This window comes from Pistacia vera, unplaced genomic scaffold (assembly GCF_008641045.1).
Source record: "Pistacia vera cultivar Batoury unplaced genomic scaffold, PisVer_v2 Contig259, whole genome shotgun sequence".
Lineage (NCBI taxonomy): Eukaryota > Viridiplantae > Streptophyta > Magnoliopsida > Sapindales > Anacardiaceae > Pistacia > Pistacia vera.
The window spans coordinates 131,588-152,286 of record NW_022196067.1 but is presented as its reverse complement, the minus strand read 5'-3'; the positions used below and the strand labels follow the sequence as shown (position 1 = coordinate 152,286).

Genomic DNA, 20,699 nt, shown 5'->3' with positions numbered 1-20,699 from the left:
AAAATAAAACTAATTACACATTATATTTTTGTTAGGGTGGGTGAAAGTCCAAATTATATATATTAGTATTTTTTTTTAATAAATTGAGGGTGGGCCAAAAGTAGGCTGATCCGCCCTTGCGTATAATCAAGTTTTAGTCGAGTTTGAAATAAGTTTCAATCGAGTTTGAAAAATAGCGTTCAATCGAATTCGAGTATTCGATCTTAATCAATTCGAGTTCGAGTTCTACTGTATAGAACTAAATGACCACTTGAACTCGGCTCTCGACTCAACTAATACCGAGTCGAGTTCGGCCGAGCTTGAGCCATTTGCAAGTGGCTTGACTCGATTTTATGCCTATCTGCAACATGTTTGCTTTCATATTCTTCCCAGTTTCAAATCATTCATAACAACACAAGTGTTGCAGAATAAAAGACATCAAATAGCTCTATTGTCAAGAGTCACATGTAGAACATTACCCAATTTACATTAGTGTTGCATAATGGGAAAGATTGCATACCTAATCACCAGCACACTTGGTAGCCTGATAGTAAAAGAGTAAAGGAGAATCTAAGTTTACATAATCTCTCAAGTTCGAATCCTTACAGCTCCTATAGGGTGACAATTAGAGCTCTTATCTAGCTCGTAGTTTTAAGATCTCGGGGGATTAATCGAGATATGTACACTACAGACACCCTGATATTAAAAAAAAAAAATTGAGATTCCTAGAGAGTAGATTTTAATGTAAATGTGTCCACACAAGCAAAGGCCAAATTGAAGTGTTCACATTCTAAATAGATACTTTCCACTCAACTATAGTAAAGTACCCCTTGAGAGGTATAATTCATTTGTAAAGAAGTGCTTTGTTTTAATAGGGTAGTCAAGCGTGTTGTTTGAATTGAATTGGTTTCTTGAACTTTTGTGTTAAAGTTCGAAGGAGGTAATGGTGCGGTGGCAGAGAGAGCATCAGAAAAGCAAGTTGGATTTGGATAGGTTAAAACGACAGAAGCGAAGCTGAGAAGCACTTTTGATGTTAACTCAAAAGATTTAGAAGCTGAACTAGCATGATTAATGTGACTGATTTTTTTTGGTGTGAGTGAGTCCATCATAAGAGTTTGCTCTAAGATTCCCCACGTGTTGCTTCTTCTTCTGATGAATGAATGAAATCATCAATCACCATGGAAACGTATCTTGCATGATGACAACTACTGTAACTGGCCGACACATTAACCAAAAGCTTCCATTTTTTTAACAAGAACATATATCCCTATTCCTATACATCTCTGTCACGGACCAAAGTTTTCTGTTTTGTTTTATTTCATGGAAAAATAATAAGAAACAAAGATTTCATATAGTTTAAGCTTTCACTGCCTCTCTGATTCTGGTTAACGATGTTAAATGGATGGAATTGAATCGAAATAAATTTGAAAAATAAAATAGGAGTGAGCGTTGGCACCACATACACAGTTACCAACTGTCACTGATCCACAATTCCGCATACCCTCTTCTCTCCTTTTAATGCTTTCATTCACTTCTCTTCTCTCTCAACTCAACCATGTCTTCTTCTTCAACCTTTCTTCTTCTCTTCTTCATTTCACTTCTCCTTCTTCTTCTTTTTCACTTTCAGCTAATGGTTGATATGTCACACCCTCAAAACTTACGTCGTCAAGTCCACTACGATGCCAAACCCTCAATTTTCCCAACTCACAAACACTAGGGTAGAGTCCTCCCTTTCCTCCTCCACCTCTCTCATCCACACTTACGACACTGTCTTCCATGGCTTCTCCGCTAGACTCACTTCTTCTGAAGCTCAACAACTCAAAACTCTCCCCCATATCATTGCTCTCATTCCTGAACAAGTTCGCCACCTTCACACTACTCGTTCTCCTCAGTTTCTGGGCTTAAAAACCTCCGACAGTGCCGGCCTGTTGAAAGAATCTGACTTTGGTTCCGACCTCGTTATCGCTGTCATTGACACCGGTATTTGGCCCGAAAGACAAAGCTTTAATGACCGAGATCTCGGTCCTGTCCCCGCCAAATGGAAAGGCCAATGTGTCACTGCTAAAGACTTCCCAAGTTCGAGTTGTAATAGAAAAGTAATCGGTGCCAGGTTTTTCTGCCAAGGCTACGAATCGACTAATGGGAAAATGAATGAAACCTCCGAGTTTCGGTCTCCCCGAGATTCGGACGGTCATGGAACCCACACAGCTTCTATAGTTGCTGGAAGGTACGTGTTTCCAGCTTCTACTTTGGGCTACGCACGTGGGCTTGCATCAGGTATGGCGCCAAAAGCTAGACTTTCTGTTTATAAAGTGTGTTGGAATGCTGGCTGTTATGATTCCGATATTTTAGCTGCTTTTGATAGTGCTGTTTCGGATGGTGTTGATGTTGTTTCGTTAAGTGTGGGCGGTGTTGTTGTTCCTTATTATTTGGATGCTATAGCTATAGGGGCTTTTGGTGCTTCTGATCACGGAGTTTTTGTTTCTGCTTCTGCTGGTAATGGTGGCCCTGGTGGGTTAACTGTTACCAATGTTGCTCCTTGGGTTACTTCTGTTGGTGCTGGTACTATTGATAGAGATTTCCCAGCTGATGTTCATTTGGGAAATGGGAAAATTGTTCCTGGAGTTAGTGTTTATGGTGGGCCGGGTTTGGGTGGCCCTGAGAAGAAGTATTCTTTAGTTTATGCAGGGAGTGAAGAGGGTGATGGCTATTCAGCTTCTTTGTGTTTAGAAGGGTCTCTGGATCCTAAATATGTTGAGGGGAAACTTGTTTTGTGTGATAGAGGGATAAATTCTAGAGCTGCTAAAGGTGAGGTTGTGAAGAAAGCTGGTGGAATTGGGATGATTTTAGCTAATGGGGTGTTTGATGGGGAAGGATTAGTTGCTGATTGTCACTTGTTACCGGCTACTGCGGTCGGTGCTTCAGGTGGTGATGAGATTAGGAAGTACATTTCAGATGCTGAGAAAGCTAAATCACCTGCAATAGCAACTATTGTCTTTAAGGGGACTCGAGTTAACGTGAAGCCAGCTCCGGTGGTGGCCTCTTTCTCAGCTAGAGGGCCTAATCCAGAGTCCCCTGAGATTTTGAAACCTGATGTGATAGCTCCTGGACTGAATATACTCGCAGCTTGGCCGGATAAAGTTGGACCATCTGGGGTTCCTTCTGATATGCGGAGAACTCAGTTCAATATACTTTCTGGAACTTCAATGGCTTGTCCACATGTTTCTGGTCTTGCTGCTCTGTTAAAGGCGGCGCACCCTGAATGGAGCCCTGCAGCAATAAGATCAGCATTGATGACAACTGCTTATACGGTTGATAATCGTGGTGACACAATGCTTGACGAGTCCACCGGCAACACTTCTACTGTGTTAGATTTTGGAGCTGGTCATGTTCACCCCCAAAAGGCTATGGATCCTGGTTTGATTTATGATATATCTTCCTATGATTATGTGAACTTCTTGTGCAATTCAAATTACTCGGTTACTAATATCAAAGTGATCACAAGGAGAAGTGCAGATTGCAAAGGGGCCAAAAGGGCTGGTCATGTTGGGAATTTGAATTACCCTTCTCTGTCTGCAGTGTTCCAACAATATGGTGAGCATAAGATGTCTACACATTTTATTAGGACTGTGACTAATGTTGGGGACCCAAATTCGGTTTACAAAGTCGTAATCAGGCCACCAAGTGGCACGCAGGTGACAGTCCAGCCGGAGAAACTTGTGTTTAGGAGGGTGGGACAGAAACTGAATTTTCTTGTTAGGGTTGAAGCCATGGCATTTAAGCTCTCTCCAGGGAGCTCTAGTGTGAAGAGTGGTCACATAATGTGGACAGATGGGAAGCATAATGTCACTAGTCCCTTAGTTGTGACAATGCAGCAACCTCTCTAGTTTTGTGTGATAGGGTTTATGGGTTTTAGGAATTTTGCCTTCCTTTTTTATAGGTTTATAAATTATCTATCTCTCTCTTTAAAAATGTATAATGAGAATGAATGTGTTATGGTGTTTTCTATATCAGAAAGCAGATGGACTGAAAAAGAAGGGGAAATATGTTGTATCTTTGTTGTAAGTTGAAGAATCAACAATGTGGGGTAAAAATCCTTGTGTGTGAAGTGAAGTAGCCAAGTATAGTGAAAAAGGTCTGTCTTTTTCAAGTTTTAATATATAAGAATATTTCTTGGTGTTTTCTTCAACTGAAACTGTTGTGTTGTTGAAAATTTCTGTCAACCAAATTAATTGTTATGTGTGTATGGTGAATGCATGTGGGGAAGGTTGATTCTAGACAAAAGTATGTGCTTACAGACCAAGACATTCATCAAGACAAAAATCATGTGGGGTAACTCCTCAATTGATTGTCCTTATATATAAGATTAATCAATATGCACATGTCTTTGCAAGAAACTGAGGACTTGGACAGCAGGTTCCAAAGCATTAAGTGTTGTGTCTAAGCCAAAAAGATAGATTAAAAGAACTGTTCTGTACCATACAACATTTGATTTTTTGGTATCGGATGCTCGGGTTAGCTTGTGCGTATTTCGATTAGTTTTCCGAGACTCTGAAGTTAACGGTCAGGTAAGCTTTCAATGACTATCTCTTATTAGTAGTTTTGAAGTCAAAACCTTTTAAGTAATACACACAATCTCTTATTAATAGTCGTGGAGATTTGAAGTCATTCGCTTTCAGAGTGGGTTCATACTACATTCAGTGCAACAACAAATGGATGACACGTGCGTTTGCGCGTTGCGAATGCTGATGCTGTTGCTGTTGCTGTTGCATTAAATATATCCTACGCGAATTCTGGGGATTTTGTGCCTAGGGATGGGACAAAATCAATGTCAATTGTTGAAGAAGATATTTCATCTGTTTGATGAAAGCAACTCAGCTGTAAATGTCACTTATGTAGCCATGACCATAACATAGTCACTGTTTTCCATTTGGTCCATGAATTATGATGTCTCCTGTTCAAATCTCTGTGAGCAAGCATCAAACAAGGATCCCAGTTCATTCAAAGGTTCAATATTATAATGTTATGGGGAACAAGCATTGGGCTGCTAAGTCCTGTAACAAAAGCCTATTAGTGCAAATAGGCCAGCTTTTTATTGTTTTCACTACTTTATGATGAGATACTCCAATCTTGTAGAAAACACAGCAATCTAGAAAGTGAATTTGCTACTTAGCTCACATGTCATAAGATCAAAGCAGTGCTTTTTTAACTTTCCAAGATCCATTTTTCTGCAAAAGTTCTGCAGGATGGGACTTGAGGTAAATATCCATAACCTTCATGTGAAACAACAGGAGTTCGTCTTTAAATCTTTCAATATATTGTCTTTTCATGGGCCTGATAACACTTGACCAATTAAGACATTTTTCAGCCCTGGCCAAGCAGGCTTAACACAAACAAGTGAGCAGGAAATTGCTAAGCTATGAAACAACAAGAGTTTATGGTCTATTTTCCTTCAAGTTTTACTCCTAAACAAGGGAGTTTCACACCAAAATTCGAGTTCGATACCATAGTTCCCCTTCTTGACGAAGAAATGGAATCATTGAGCCAGCTTCTGCATAATTGGAATGGTGACATAAGAAATGATACAGCAAATCTGATGTTGCCTGCACCATCCTTTTCATCACTACCTGCTAATTGAACAAAGACAGAAAATGACCTAAGCCCTTGTTCTGAAATGAATCCAACTTAGAAACGAAATCTCGTCTTGTGATTATAAGAATCTCTTGGTGGTCCTCCACTTGTTTTGCTTTCACAGTGCCAAACTTCTACTTAATGCATTTACTAAATTCTGCATTTTTTCAACGTGCTTAAGTTTCTCGATGATTAAGACGTATACTATTCCAAAAATTATAGGTCTTTGCGTGTATATGCATGATTTATGTACACGGTTTTGCTTTCAAATCATTTAAACAGAGATGAGCCAACGAAGTTCAAACTTTAAACATTATTATGGCGAAATTTATATCTGAACGTCTTGACTAAAAAGTTATTATGTAATGAGGTTGGATTATGTTACGCTGTTCTATCACATTGAATTTTAATTTATTTTTTTATATAAATTTTACTGTTATGGTGAATAAAGGAAGAAACTTACGTGCAGAAATGTTATCACAAAAAGGATGTTAATAGTGTAGTGAATAGGGTGTGCAAAATTAGATATCCGATCTGATTTTGTATTTTTCTAATCCGACCCGAAAAATTGGATCATGATAGAATCTTTTTTGAATGGATCCAGATTTCATCTGATCCGGTTATCCGAATTTGCATGGAAAATATCAATTTTGCATTATTCTTTAGTAACTTGTAACCCTGCCACATCAACATTACATTTTGATCCCCAACGTTGTCATCGAGTATTCAGCAGTCCACATACTTTACCACTTTTTCCTAGAACCCTGAAATAACATCTTAAAACTTGTAGTTATGGACAAAACCGGATCAGATCTGAAAATCCAGATATTCCAAAATTAATATATGAATCTGATCTGAATTTTTGAATATCTGATTGGATTGGATCAGATTTTGGATATCAGATTTTTTTACACACCCCTAGTAGTGAGAGCTTGAGTGGAGTTCAACATGGACGTAGAGTTTTTATTTATTTATTTATTTTTATTTCATTAGAGGGTTTCGAAGTTCATTAAATACTTTACAAGTTCAATCGTCAAGTAAGTCACAAATATGATTAGTAATCACATTATAGGACTTAAATACAAGACTTCTAGAAAATCCACCTAGATAATTGAAGTCTTACTGTCCGGTCATAAGGCTAATGGTTTCCGAACCAGAGTAAATATCTCTTATCTTGTTTCTTTTATCATTCGATTATGCGTGAATCTTATGTTGGTTGAGAGGGTATTCTCCCAATAAAAGACAACAATTAAATTTAAAACCATGAAAATTAATTTGAATATACATATGTGAAATATAATATATAAAGTAGCTAGCTAGTAGACAACTTGCAAAGGTGGGTTGGGTTAATATATATTATACTAATCAAAGTGATTAATTGAGTTGAATTTGTAAATATATATAATAAAATTTATAGTGGGAGACTGTCGGGAAAATAGGATAAACATACAACCTAATACCTTCCTTTTCGGAGGCTAAACCAGAATTGAAAAATATATTTTTCGTAAAACTACTGCAAAACCTTAAACCAACCCACTGGTTTTAATGAGATTATTATTATTATTATCATGGGTAATACTATACTTATAATCCAATCTCATAAATTTTCTCTTATAATTTCGATATAATAGGTCGTGATTAATCAATTATAATGGGTTTTGTTTGCTCAATAATAAGTCGTATTTACCTAATTGTAAGTTGATCAATTGTGAACTGTCACATCGAAATTGTAAGTGAAAATTTATAAAATTAGATTATGAGTAAATTTTTGTTGTTGGCTAAAAAGCTAACTTAGGAGAGAAAATAACCCAACTCTTATGTATCCATCATAACAACTCGTGAACTTGGTCATATGTCAGCAAAAACAAAATTTTAACAATTTTGAGAGACAGTAGAAGGTCCACATTGAAATTGCATGTGATTGAATTATTAATGAAGAGATCACAGCCGTACAATTAGTTGAGTTGAATGTTAATATATATTATACTAATCAAAGTGATTAATTACTTGAGTTGAATGTGTAAATATATATAATAAAATTTATAATGGGAGACTTTCGGAAAAATAGGATAAACATACAACCTAGTACCTTTCCTTGTCGGAGGCTAAACCAGAATTGAAAAATATATTTTTCATAAAACTACTGCAAAACCTTAAACCAACCCACTGGTTTTGTTGAGATTATTATTATTATTATTAACAATACTATATTTGCAATCTAATCTCATAAATTTTTTCTCATAATTCTGATATAATAACTCATAATTAATCATTTATAATGAGTTTTGTTTGCTCAATAATAAGTCTTGTCGGTCTAATTGTAAGTTGATTAATTGTGAATTATCATATAAAGACTGTGAATAGAAGTTTATAAGATTTGATTATGAGTCGATCTTTATTGTATTATTATTATATGCTGAAAAGCTAACTTTGGAGAGAAAATAACCCAGCTCTATGTATCCATCATAACAACTCTTGAACCTGGTCATATGTCACAAAACAAATTTTAACAATTTTGAGGGACGGTAGAAGGTCCACATTGAAATTGCATGTGATTGAATTATTAATGAAGAGATCACAGCCGTACAATCTGTCAAAACTATCAAACCATTGGTCAATCTATTTTAATCTAACACTCCATCTTGTCAATTTGATGTACTATTTAAATAATTTGGTGCATAGGATTTATCACAATATTATCGTTAAGTCTTGTTTTTTGTCAAGCTGTGAAAGCGTGTACACCACGAGCTCTAATCTCTTTCCGTCTTTCAATAGTATAACATTCCAAGTTGGTTAATTAGATAATTAGCATAAAACCACGTAATGTACAAGATTTAATTATAATTAAATCATCAATTTGTTTGGTGGGTGAACTTAATTTTAGCAATAACAATAATATAATTAGCACTTGTATTTGATATTTTTAAGAAAATATAATTTTCTTATTGATACGAAATCTTTTGACCAAATGTTCTATTTCAATAAAAAAAAAAAAATGTCTCACATCACAGTTATTCAGAAGAACAGAATAGTTCAACACTTACTTTCCACAGTAAAATGCCGCAAAGGTTACGCGGTAAATAAGTTTGACAAGGACTTTATACCAAATGTTTTGGGGATAGAAACATTGAACAATTTGACCATTTAATTAGGGTCAAAATTGTAGAATTTGTAGCGTACCAAATCTAGAAAAAGGGAAAGTCCAAGAGCAAAAGTTAGACCATGCATTGACATTACAACAGGAATTTGGTAAGCCTCTTTCCAAAGTAAAAACTCAATTTGATTTAAGTAATTTAGAGTAAAATTATTTAGGGTCAACAAGAATAATTAAATTAATAGATTAAATTTCATGTATAATAGATAGTTAATTAATAAACATTAACCTTAAGTTAGATGCATGCATCAAAGAAAATAATAAAATTTATTACAATTATTTGAATCCCACATGAATGAAAAATTTGAGCTTGAGATATCTAATTTAGTAGATGTTCCAAGATGGAATTCAATGATTCTCAGTTTAGGTATTAAAAATAATGTTGCCAATTTAGAAATTAATTATCGTTACTAATAATAATTTAAAATCGTATCCTTGTTTATTGGTGTTGATTAACGTCAAATGTTTCAAAAGAAACATTTTTTATATTATAACGTAAAAAATTTAACTGAAATTTTGTTTTATAATAATAAATCGGCCATACTAATACCGTTTTGATATCATGTTTTCAAAACCTATAACTTAACCCATGTTCTTTCCTTAGAGCTTATCATAGCCAGCTTATTGGTTTTTAATAACGGTGTGCGTGGAGGACTACCTCCCCTCAGCTATTAACCCCTTCAACAAGGTTTTAGTCATACTAGCAACCCGTTTTGGTTAGTCTCATACTCGATTGTTTTCTAAAATGCAACCAATTCTATTCGTCTTTCTTAGATGATGTTCAAAGGTTTATAGGTGATGCGCATGAGATAAGAGAAGGGCTTTGACCATAAAAAAAACCCTAAAAGTTAAGCGTGTGTAAATCAGCTATTATAGTTTCTTATATACATAGCCTTTGGCAAGGTAGGCCAAGTCCTATTAACATTTTTAGTGTATATTTACATTAAAAAATAATATCTAGTAGAATCTATTACACTGGATGATTCTAGTAGAATCCATTACTCTTGATGATTCCATAGCCTCATAAACAGTAATTAATTAAGATAATGACTCAATCGATGAAAGAAAGAACGAGGTGCCCTTCTAGATTAATTACATGTTTGAGGCACGGGCAGGTGACGTGTCAATGTCAATGCAATGAAATACTGAAAGTTGGCCAAAATTAATTAAACAAAACAAATTAAAGTGTTAATCATCTTTATTCAATCAATCAAATCAATCAAATACAGAATTTGTACACAAAATTATTTGTCCTCACCACCTTCGTGGGTCCATTAATTTCTTTGCTTTTGTCGTCTTCAAAATCAGCCTTCTCTCTCTCCCTCTTTTAGTTTAATTATATTTAATTTACACATTAGATTCCAGTGCATGCACCTCTTCTCTTCTCCCTTCATCTTCACCTAACTGGCTAACTTTCCTTTTTTTATTATCACCATTTCTTTAATTTTATGCAACATTTTTATTTGAACTAAAGTGTACCAAATCAACTTACGCCCACCAATCCCCTATTTAAGTCACGAATATTCAAATAGAAAATTGAAAATTGAACCTAAGATCATTTTATTTATACTATTCTCGATTCGCTCTAATTATATAGATTATTCACAAACAAGTGTATCGAGTCTACTTTCCATCTAAACTTTCTCTTCATTCTCATCTTAATTATATTGTATAGTTATCATTTTCTATTCATATATGTATGTATAAAACGAGACATTAAATTCTAGATTATTAGTATTTTTTTTTTATTATTAAGTAAAACTATGACATTCTTAGTAATATGACTGGTGCACTAGTGTTGTATTTTTCCCGATTCCCTTGTGCAAGAGAATTGTCCTCTTAGTGTTTTACCGCCAATATTAGACTTATACTAAACTATCTCACAATGTTCTGAATCCAGCTCATGTATCGTTTTATCGAATGAACGATCCAACTTTTAGAACACACTAGAGTCTTAGGTGGCAAAGAGTTGACAACGTCATGCCAAACCTTCGTGTCAATGTGAGTGTTTTAGGTAAAATTAACCTATTATTATTTATTCCTTGAGTAATTTTATTCCGTTGAATAACGATGACTCTTCCATTCGACATTATCAAATCACAAGGGCTTACTTTGGTTGTGGCCTAACGATAGGTTTTACAGTCAAACTTTCTTCTATCTTTGCACTCAAGAACCAATCTGTATACGACACGATTAATTACGACGATTCAATAGTATTGTTAAATAATTATAGGAATAATTATTCCACGAAAATGAATGCCTCTTATTACTATAGATGATGACCCACCAAATCCCATTTACAGATTTTATTAAATTTGAAGCTAACTTTACATAAAGTCAAAAATTGAAGGAAAAAGAAGTTATATTTAATTATCTTCTACACAATTTCCACATTTTAAATGCAAATTAAGTTACAATAATTGAGAGCTAAAATTAAATTAGATTAATTTAGAGTAGTTGACAAATTAACAGAAAATGTTTGAATACAAAAAGCAATTTAGGGCATACAAAATTGCTTGTGAATTCAAGAAAAGTTAGGTGATTCAACACATCTTCCTTTTTTTGGAGTCAAATCAGGTGAAACCACTTTCAATTAGGTGGCCATAAGTGAACCCTATTTTATTTCATTCTCTCTTCATCTAACACATTGTATTGTATTATTTCGTATACGAGTAGAAAAATACTTACTTTTATAATATTTATATAGACTTAGTTTATCGATGTTAGAAGTTGTATTTGTCTCACATTGCCAAATTGATGAGCTGCTAATATAGTATATATATGTGGTTAGACTTCCTCTCAAGCTTGGGTATCAGAGTCACGTTTGTTTGAGGTGATGATGGGTTTGAACCTTGAACGTGAGGGAGGGTTAGAAGTTGTATTCGTTTGTTTGTTTGAGGCAATGATGGGTTTGATCTCTGACCATGAGGGAGTGTTAGAAGTTATATATGTCCTACGATGATGGGTTTGAACCTTGAGTATGAGGTTGTGTTAGAAGTTATATTTGTTTTACATCGCCAATCGAATAACAATATGTGTTACAATATATAAATACTCAATTCATCAACATAGATGAACTTACCTATCCATGAGTGGAGGCTGGTGACCCCAATCAAAATTTTTTTTTGATGATTTGAATTGGTTTTATACTTTGACCATTAGGGGTGTCCAAAAAAATGCAAAAACTAAACTGAACTAGTAACCAAACCGATTCGGTTTCGGTTCAAGGAAATACATAAATTGGAAATTCGATTTGGTTACTGGTTTAAAGAAATTTTAAAACCACTTAACCGTAACTGATTTATAAAACCGGTTAACTGTAACCGATTTATAAAACCAGTTTTCACTTTAAAATTAAAAAACCTTAAATCCCCAAATTATTTTCTCTTTACTCTTCGCCCTTTATGCATTTCTCCTTTTTTTTTTTTTTTTTTCTCACACAAACAAATACATTTCTTCTCTGTCCTCACCGATGTTCACTTTTCTCATCCCTCTCAAAATAAAAAATAAGTTAAATCATGAAAAAATCAAAATAAAAAAATAAGTTAAAGGGAAAACCAATTCAAAATCGGTTAATCAATTTTCACTAGCCGAAAAACTGGTTTTTCCCTTAACCAGTTCGGTTTCTGTTCAGGAAAATTCTAAAACTGAAAAACCTGTTTGATTTAGAAAATCGGTTAATTGGTTTGGTCAACCGGTTATGAACACCCCTACTGACCATCATATATCTATCAATAAGACTATATTGACCGACTGAAATATCGATTGACATATCCTGACTGACGTGTCAGTCTACGTGGCATATGCCACACGTCAGATTCACGCCCAAAAGCTTAAAAAAAAAACTGATACATCAGTCAGGATATGTCAATCGGTATTTCAGTCGGTCAATGTAGTCTTATTGTATATTTATATCAATATTTCTAGATTTCATCTGCTCATACTTTTTTTTATTTATATTATTTTAATTTATCCCCTTTAAAATTAATTCTTGGATTCGTCCCTGTTCATATATATGGTAGAAAAATCTGAAACAATAAAAGGTAATCTCCTGTTAAGGTAAATTAGGATGAGATATATAAATGCAAATTAATAATCAGTAATCTTGTTTAAGTGAGCAATTAATTAAAGAGGCATCTGCTAATAATCAAAACAAATATTATGGTGAAAACTCTTCCAAATGTAATCCATGCTGAGACCTAATTTAGTAATTTTAGTAGTGAATAAATTAACTACCATACAAAGAAACTTCCCTCATATGCCCAGATTTATCAAATAATTCACCATGTATAATCCCCATTTTACCCTCTCTTTTTCCACAAATTCACCTCCCCTTATAGAGATAAATAGTCAGTTACATCCTTTGAAATTTCCTTTGTGGGAGATGTAAATGAAACAAATTTATTATTAATGACCGATATATGATTAAAGTTCACCGACGTTTAAGTTTCGTGACCTTTAATGTATCGGAAGGAAATAAATTTATCAGAATTTTCTCTAATAGGAGTGAGTGGACGTGAAGAGCTTAATTTATGAATTAGATATTTGACGTATCAGAAGGAAGGAAATGCACCAGAATTTTCTTTAATTGTAGGAGCGGACAAGAAGAGCCAAACTTATGAATTAGACATTTGCAGCATGTGAGTTTGAAGAAGCATCTTTAACAAAGAATCGGAGATTGTACTCAGTCTCTCGGAAAGATATCGACGAACCAAAGTTATAGATTATACATTTGTAATGTCTAAATTGTGAGCATGATAAAAACGTCTTAAATGAGTAGAGACTAAATTATACTTCAGTCTCTCAGAAGGTTATCGACGACGGTGAGAATCCGATCGATGCTTTTAAAGATAATGATATTATCAATTTTATTTCTAAAAGGGTTTAGAATTTAATAATTCAAATTGTTAGAAACTTCTTATTTTGCCACTATTTTATGAATATACTATTTCACTTTTGTCCTAAAACAATTCTGCAATTCCGACCTTCAAATGAGGCCAAAATTGTAAATTTATCTGTCTTCCCCAAATATAAAAGCTTTACTACTCCTACCACCAACCCATAAACCCCCATTTTACTCAAAACAAATACTCTCTGAAGAAATCTCATTTCAGCACTTTTACTTTCAATCTTTTCATTTAAACCCTTTGAGATAAGCAGACGGAACCATGTGTGGCGGTGCTATCATTTCAGGTTTCATCCCGCCGACTACCAACGTTCGGTCACGGCGGCTGACGGCTGAGTATCTTTGGCCGGAGCTGAAGCGATCAGGAAATAAGAAGTACTCAAAGCCGCTTGTTGACGATGACTTCGAGGCTGACTTTCAAGGCTTCAAAGACGAGGAAGAAGAGTCTGAGGTCGATGAAGATGATGACGTGGACGTAGATATGGACTTGTTGGCTGATGTTAAACCTTTCACTTTCTCAGCTCATCCTCCTGTTCCTCCTCCAAAATCTCGTGGTGAGCTTTGCTGGTCATCCTCAAAACAATTTTTTGTTTTCTGAATTATTGTGTTTATTTATGTTTAATGGAGATACAGTACCCTTTTGAAGAGGTAACTTTTAACAGCTTAACCGTGTGATTGTTGAGATGGGTTTGTTTGTAAATTTTCATATATATTTTTTTTTTCTGGAAAGATAACTTTTTTATTATATTTTATTTTGATTTTACATTCTTATATTGTTTTGGTTGAAGCTTAATGCTTTGATCTTAAGAGATTTAGTGGTTGTTCAAATTTTTGAATAAAATTATTATCTTTTGGAGAAAACTTACGGATTTGGAGTGAAAAGTTTATTATTATCTGTTTGGTTTTTGATTTGGGTTTGTGGATCACTTCATTGAAATGATTTTTTTTTTTTTTTTTTAAATAACATTTTCTATTCTGGGTTTTCTGTTTGTGGGGCTGAAGTTAATATTTGAGGTGCTTTGTTTTTTCTTTTTTTGTGTTTTAAAGATTAGATCTTTCACCAGTTGTGCTTGATTGGTCAAAACATGATGAATAAATATAAACTTAAGGCTTGCTTCTTTGATTTCATATTAGGATTTTTATTTGTGGAACCGGTTCTTACTGAAAGTTCAAAATTTTTAATTTATCAGATTTTTTTATTTTTTTATTTTTTTTCATTTCTGTTGTAAAAAAACATTTTTTAAGTTTCCTTTGTTTCCTGATAAACGATTGACATATTTATCTCTTAGGGATCTAAGGAAATAAAGTTACCACTAAATTGATCTTTTTATATTATCATGTAGCATGAATTTTGCTGATTAGTGCTGTTTGGTACTTGTTTTATGGTGTCTTGGAATAGATCTATTGATTAATTCTGTTTGATTGCTGAATATTGGACACTTTTTTCACCCGCTTGTTTGTGAAAGATGGAATTTTTATTTTGTTGAATTGGTATGTATCTCTTGGAAGCTTCTTGATATCGACTGTAAGATCAGTTCATGGTGAAATTCCTTTGTGTGGAAGATAATTTTATTGGTGAATTTGGTAAAAATGGCTTCATATTATTTCATTTAATGGCTGCTGATTTACTGTTGGTGTTTTTCCCCGACAGCTGGTGTTGTACGTTTTAGCTGTTAAAATTATTCAATAAAAATGAGAGATCATCAGATTTTCTTTTAAATTACATGACTATGAATGTCTGCCTATTTGATCTCTGTCTTGCTCCTTTAAAAACAGCAATTACTTTTGAAAGATTTAATATCATGCCCATGAATGATGCCTTTATTTATTGTTTAGCTTGTGTAAGAGAGTTCTTTTATGTTTCTTGTTGAAGGATCTGCAGCTGTAAAATCAGCGGAGTTGAATAAGCCAACCAAAAGATCTGCAGAAAGAAAGAGAAAGAATCAGTACCGTGGAATCCGGCAACGCCCATGGGGTAAATGGGCTGCTGAGATCCGTGATCCCAGGAAAGGGGTTCGTGTCTGGCTGGGAACTTTCAACACTGCTGAAGAAGCTGCCAGAGCTTATGATGCTGAGGCACGGAGGATTCGTGGAAAGAAAGCTAAGGTGAACTTTCCTGATGAAACTCCCCGTGCTTCTCCAAAGCGTTCAGCTAAGAGTAACTCTCTGAAATCAGTTCCCAAGGAGAACCTAAGTCATGTTCAGTCAAATTTGAATCAGAATTTCAATTACTTGAACAACCCAGATCAGGACTACTACAACTCTGTGGGTTTTGTGGAGGAGAAGCCACCAGTCAGTCAGTATGGTTTTGTGGATCCGATTCCAGCAAATGAAGACCTTGGTTTCGGGTCCTTTGCACCAGCAACTGATAATACCAATGTTTACTTCAGTTCTGACCAAGGAAGTAACTCCTTTGATTGTTCTGACTTTGGCTGGGGAGAGCAGGGAGCAAAAACTCCTGAAATCTCATCTGTTTTGGCAGGCACACCTGAAGTTGATGAATCTCAGTTTGTTGAGGAGGTTGCTAATCCAACGAAGAAGCTGAAGTCAAACTCTGAGAATGTGGTACCTGTTGAAGATAATAATGCTAAGTCACTTTCAGACGAGCTCTTGGCTTTTGACAATCAGATGAAGTACTTTCAGATGCCGTATCTTGATGGAAGCTGGGATGCTTCACTTGATGCCTTCCTGAATGGTGATAATGCTCAGTATGGTGGAAACCAAGTGAACCTTTGGACCTTTGATGACATCCCCAGCATGTCTGGGGGAGTTTACTGAGCAAACTTTCCCTTGCTTGCTAGTTTTGTAAATAAAGCTACATGTTAGTGAGTTTAATCTTTTTGTTAGCTTCTTAGTGTTTATGCTTTATACTCTCTGAAATTCACATTTTCCCCCTTTAATGTTTTTTGCTTTCTCATTCAACAGCTTGCAGGAATGGTTGTCAACTTTGATGAAGATGCAGTACAAACTGATGAACATGCTTAAGCCATATTTGGAGAGTGTTTCTCAGGAGCTTTTAGTATAATGGCAGTATATAGGTATTTAGGTTCCTTTCAACATTTTGAGACATTGAAACTGTGAGATTTTAAAATTTGGTGACTGTATGAATGGTTATGTGTGATTTGTGATGAAATACTGAAACCAGATGAATTTCAACTTTGCTCTATTTTTTTGTTTGTCATGGTTATTTTTTAACCATAGGAATATTAACTTCTGGATTAATTTATTTTCTCACAATTGTATATTATCATCTTTATCTTACTTTAGGTGGCCTTCAGGTGATGGAAGTTTGATCTTATTTAGGCATTTATCTGATACCATATTGGGGTTGAATGCCATGAATATTTCGATCTCAAAGGATTTGTCTTATTCCCAAGTTTTTAATTACAAAGCAATGCTTTCGGCTTTCTGCTACATCTTCCATGGATGGCTTTGAAAGGTGGAATACTTTATATTATATTTCCAGCTAAATGTGTTGCACGTAATTTTTTAAACCCCCTTGCACATGAAGACGTATGCTTCACAATAATGATTAGAAAAAAAAAAAAAAAAAGGGACCATGGGAGGTGTGCCAAAATGTCGTAATAATCGGCCTCACAAGTCACAACATGCGAACACTTGGGTTGGAGTTGCAAGGTGGCAATAGTTTGACACAGTTGTGGGTATGGATACGTCCCAGTTTATGTTTTGGACCTTTTGGTAAGATGAGGAGATGAGTCAGCCTAGGAAGAAGAGCCCTAGCATGGCTGCCTTTTACACCAATGCAATACTAAATTGAGATGAGAAGGGACAAACAGGGGTGACTGTGCCTGTGCATAAAGGGTCCCCCGTGATTTGTCAAGCGTAGGGGCCGGGCCTGGCCTGAGGCTGCAAAGGAGCCAGGGCTGCCCAGAGTCCTCTTGTCCACGGGTGACCACTACCCAGTCCCCCCCACCCCCCCACCCCCCCCAAAAAAAACCATATGATTATATCACATGTATTTCTGGACAAGCTTCTGACCTTTGCCTAAGAAAGGGAACCTCCAAGGCCTCCCAGGTTGTGCTTCCCAATAACTCTCCATTTATGAATTATATCATCACAGCAAGGTTGCAGTACAATTATTAGATGATTATGTGTGTATCCCTGGGTAGAATTTATACTGAGTTGAAAGAGAATGCAAACCTTATAAACGGATTCAGACTTAGTTTATCACGGATTTGTTTTAAGTTTGTAATGTAAGAATCAAATTTTGAGAACTTTAGCTTGCAACACTAAATGGAATATGATATACTTTTAGAAGGCATTCCTTCTGTAGAAAGTTAGGAACATAGAAAGGCATTCAAATTATTTATAGCTTTAAGAAAGGAATTAGAGAAGGCTAAAGTTAAAAGTAAACATCAGATTCCTCCTTCCCTATGAAGTTCCCTTAATTCAGTTTAAAAAATACCAGAACATTTCTATTATTATGGCTAATCTCCAAAATGAAGACTCTCCATGGATGTTCCAAAACAAAGTTCAGATAGATTTTGTTTCCTGGAACTTTATCATGCTTGTTCTTGCAAGAGCTGCAGTTTCTTTGTGTCAATTTTCCTTCTGTTTATAGTCATTATTGTGGGGGTGGCTACATTATGTGTTATCTTCGTTATAAAACCTCAAAAGCCCATATTCTCTCTTGAATCTTTAAAAGTAGTTTCATTTGATCTCAAAACCTCTTCCAATTCAACCCTCTTTGTCTCATCTGTTGCCATTTTAATCCTAAATGCTCAAAATCCTAACAAGCTTGGCATCAAGTACAGCCCTTCATGGCTCCATCTTTACTTTGAAGGTCTTCCTGTAGGACTAATAGGAGTACCAGGATTCAATCAACCAGCTCATAGTAACAATACCGATGTGGTAATGGGAGCTTTGATCCATTGCTTGAACATTACCGATATAATTTCTGGCAGATTATCGCAAGATAAGTCAACGAATAATGTCCTTCCGATGAGATTATTAGGCGATATTAGTGTACAGCTGCAGTTGTTTCATTTAACCATGCCAAAGATCAAGGTTGCTTTATATTTCATTAACTTTTTATTTGCCATTGAGATACTTCTGACTCTGCTAACACATTGTTAACAATTGTAGGTTTCCCTGGACTGCGACATAAATCTCGACTATAGCAAGATTTCATTCGTAAACGAAATTAACACCATTAGATTAGCTCAAAATTATACCGTAAGTGTTGATTGTGATCATCTTCTCTGTTTTGTTCTCTTTCGCGCGTTCATTAATTCTGAAATTAACTTCTTGACATGATCATGGTATAATTCTGAAACTTTGCAGGCTTCATTTCCTGCTGATTCCAATTCTTTCTTCAACAAATGTGACATGGCTATCTACATATGAGGAAATTTTCTTTCAAGTATGAGAATATTACAGAAGAAATGAATGAGCAACTTTAGAGGCAAAGTAAATTAATTGCCTAAACTTTGGTCTAACCATTCATGTGCTGTGCCTTTCACAATTATGTCAGCTTTGGTTAATTTGTCGCTATCAATGGATTGATTTAACACCAAAAAATTGAATGCAATTTCATTTGCCTTTTTTGACCTACCAGATTGTGTCATTCTCATCCACAAAATTTAAAATCAACAATGCTCTCACCTCTCCTCCTCTCTACTTTTACAGCATATGAGAAAGCAAAAGTCATGAATGAGGACAAAGGCACTGGTCACATCCTTCAAATCAATATAAAGATTCTCAAATGTTAATCGCAGGGTATTTGCCAAAATAGCTTTCGTACTCAGATGACCAAGTTGAGAATTATTTATGTATAATAGAAATGTCTGAAAATATTGCTTTCCTTTGCTTGTACATTTTGCTAATTCTATAGTGGAATCCATGTAAGCTAAATCCTCCAGGGAACTAACGTAGGCTACATTGATCTAATTTGCTGCTAGTGCCACAACTTTTGCTAAATGGGTTATGTTCAGCACTTCGAAAGAAGTTGCTTGTTTAGATGTAATATCCCCAACCCATCTCGTCGAGTGTAGTTCGACGTTGGATTTGTCTTTTTAACAACTTTAAATAATGAGTTTGGAGCATGTTCTTTGGTTCAAACATATATATCATCTTTTCAAACGAGTCAGAAATACCAATTCAATGTACTCTAAACCCTACCAAATGAGGTGGATAAGACAATATGTGATAAACAAACTTCTTTATATTTAATTTGGTGAAATGGGTACAGAATATTTCATTAAACCAAAATGAACATGTGTGAAAGGTTAACAGATATTTAAATTATAATATATATTTTTAAAAGTTGTTCACAGCAGAAATTCTCATCACACTACACACCTAAACTTTCTTAGGTAAAAGAAGTACCAATAAAAAATCCTTATGCCAAAGAATTTGAGAAAAGCTGGAAAAGAGCAAATTGAATATGTTGCATATCAGACATTATTCAAAAGTTTATTGTCAATCCTTCTCATCTTTACTGGTAAGAAGGTGGTGAATATTGTATTAGATAATACCCAACTGTATGTGGACAGCTGACATCTCAGAAAACACCCCTCACTGGCTTATCTTTACTCAAAACACTTACCACCAGCCAAGGCATAAAAATAACATCATCCTCTCTCTCTCTCTCTCACACACACACAAAATATATGAATGATTGCCCAGTTTTTTAGTGCTTAAATTTCAATCAATCAAGAGAACTCACTCTGTGTCTGCAAACATTTTTGCAAGTTACAACCATTTTATTGCCTTCTGTTCTTCATCTTCATTCAAACAAGGCCATATAAATGGTTGTTTCTCTTCAATTATATGACATGACAGACTTCATCTTCAATAAAATGTTACTCCTGCAGATTAATTTCGATTTCAGCTACGTGGGTACTTATATCTTTATGGGATATTATTCAGTTATTCAAAGATTTTTTTTTATGGGATATTATTCAATAATGGTTTAGTAAGTTAACCATGAAATATGTTACTATAAATTAGTTGACTTGACACATATAATTAATTAAGTCCTGAAAATGGCTCCCTGCAGGTTTTAAA

General features: G+C 34.9%; 3 protein-coding genes across 7 annotated transcripts; all 3 read left to right on the top strand.

Annotated features, from left to right (window-relative positions):
- Positions 1-1,609: 1,609 nt before the first annotated feature.
- LOC116132702 (subtilisin-like protease SBT1.5) lies at positions 1,610-4,192 on the top strand. Its single transcript, XM_031418373.1, is given in 2 exon segments — positions 1,610-1,693; positions 1,695-4,192. Coding segments are annotated over 2 exon segments (2,256 nt in total). The 3' UTR covers positions 3,867-4,192.
- Positions 4,193-13,817: 9,625 nt separating this feature from the next.
- On the top strand, positions 13,818-16,851 carry LOC116132683 (ethylene-responsive transcription factor RAP2-12-like). 3 transcript variants are annotated; one of them, XM_031418354.1, is made up of 3 exons: positions 13,818-14,224; positions 15,544-16,495; positions 16,596-16,851. In XM_031418354.1, the coding sequence occupies exons 1-2, from the start codon at positions 13,933-13,935 to the stop codon at positions 16,446-16,448; spliced, it is 1,197 nt and encodes a 398-aa protein (XP_031274214.1). In that variant the 5' UTR covers positions 13,818-13,932; the 3' UTR covers positions 16,449-16,495; positions 16,596-16,851. The 3 variants fall into 3 exon arrangements, with proteins under 3 accessions (XP_031274214.1, XP_031274215.1, XP_031274213.1); XM_031418355.1 differs by having other exon boundaries at positions 15,553-16,491; positions 16,596-16,846; XM_031418353.1 differs by having other exon boundaries at positions 15,544-16,491; positions 16,596-16,846.
- A 168-nt stretch (positions 16,852-17,019) lies between these two features.
- LOC116132691 (NDR1/HIN1-like protein 13) lies at positions 17,020-19,766 on the top strand. Of its 3 annotated transcripts, none has more exons than XR_004128446.1 (4): positions 17,020-18,698; positions 18,777-18,866; positions 18,975-19,100; positions 19,320-19,766. XR_004128446.1 is itself a non-coding variant. In XM_031418361.1 (3 exons), exons 1-3 carry the CDS (start codon positions 18,144-18,146, stop codon positions 19,035-19,037), a joined length of 708 nt encoding a protein of 235 aa, XP_031274221.1. In that variant the 5' UTR covers positions 17,020-18,143; the 3' UTR covers positions 19,038-19,765. The 3 variants fall into 3 exon arrangements, 1 of the variants encoding a protein (XP_031274221.1); XR_004128445.1 differs by having other exon boundaries at positions 19,249-19,766; XM_031418361.1 differs by having other exon boundaries at positions 18,975-19,765.
- Positions 19,767-20,699: the final 933 nt, after the last annotated feature.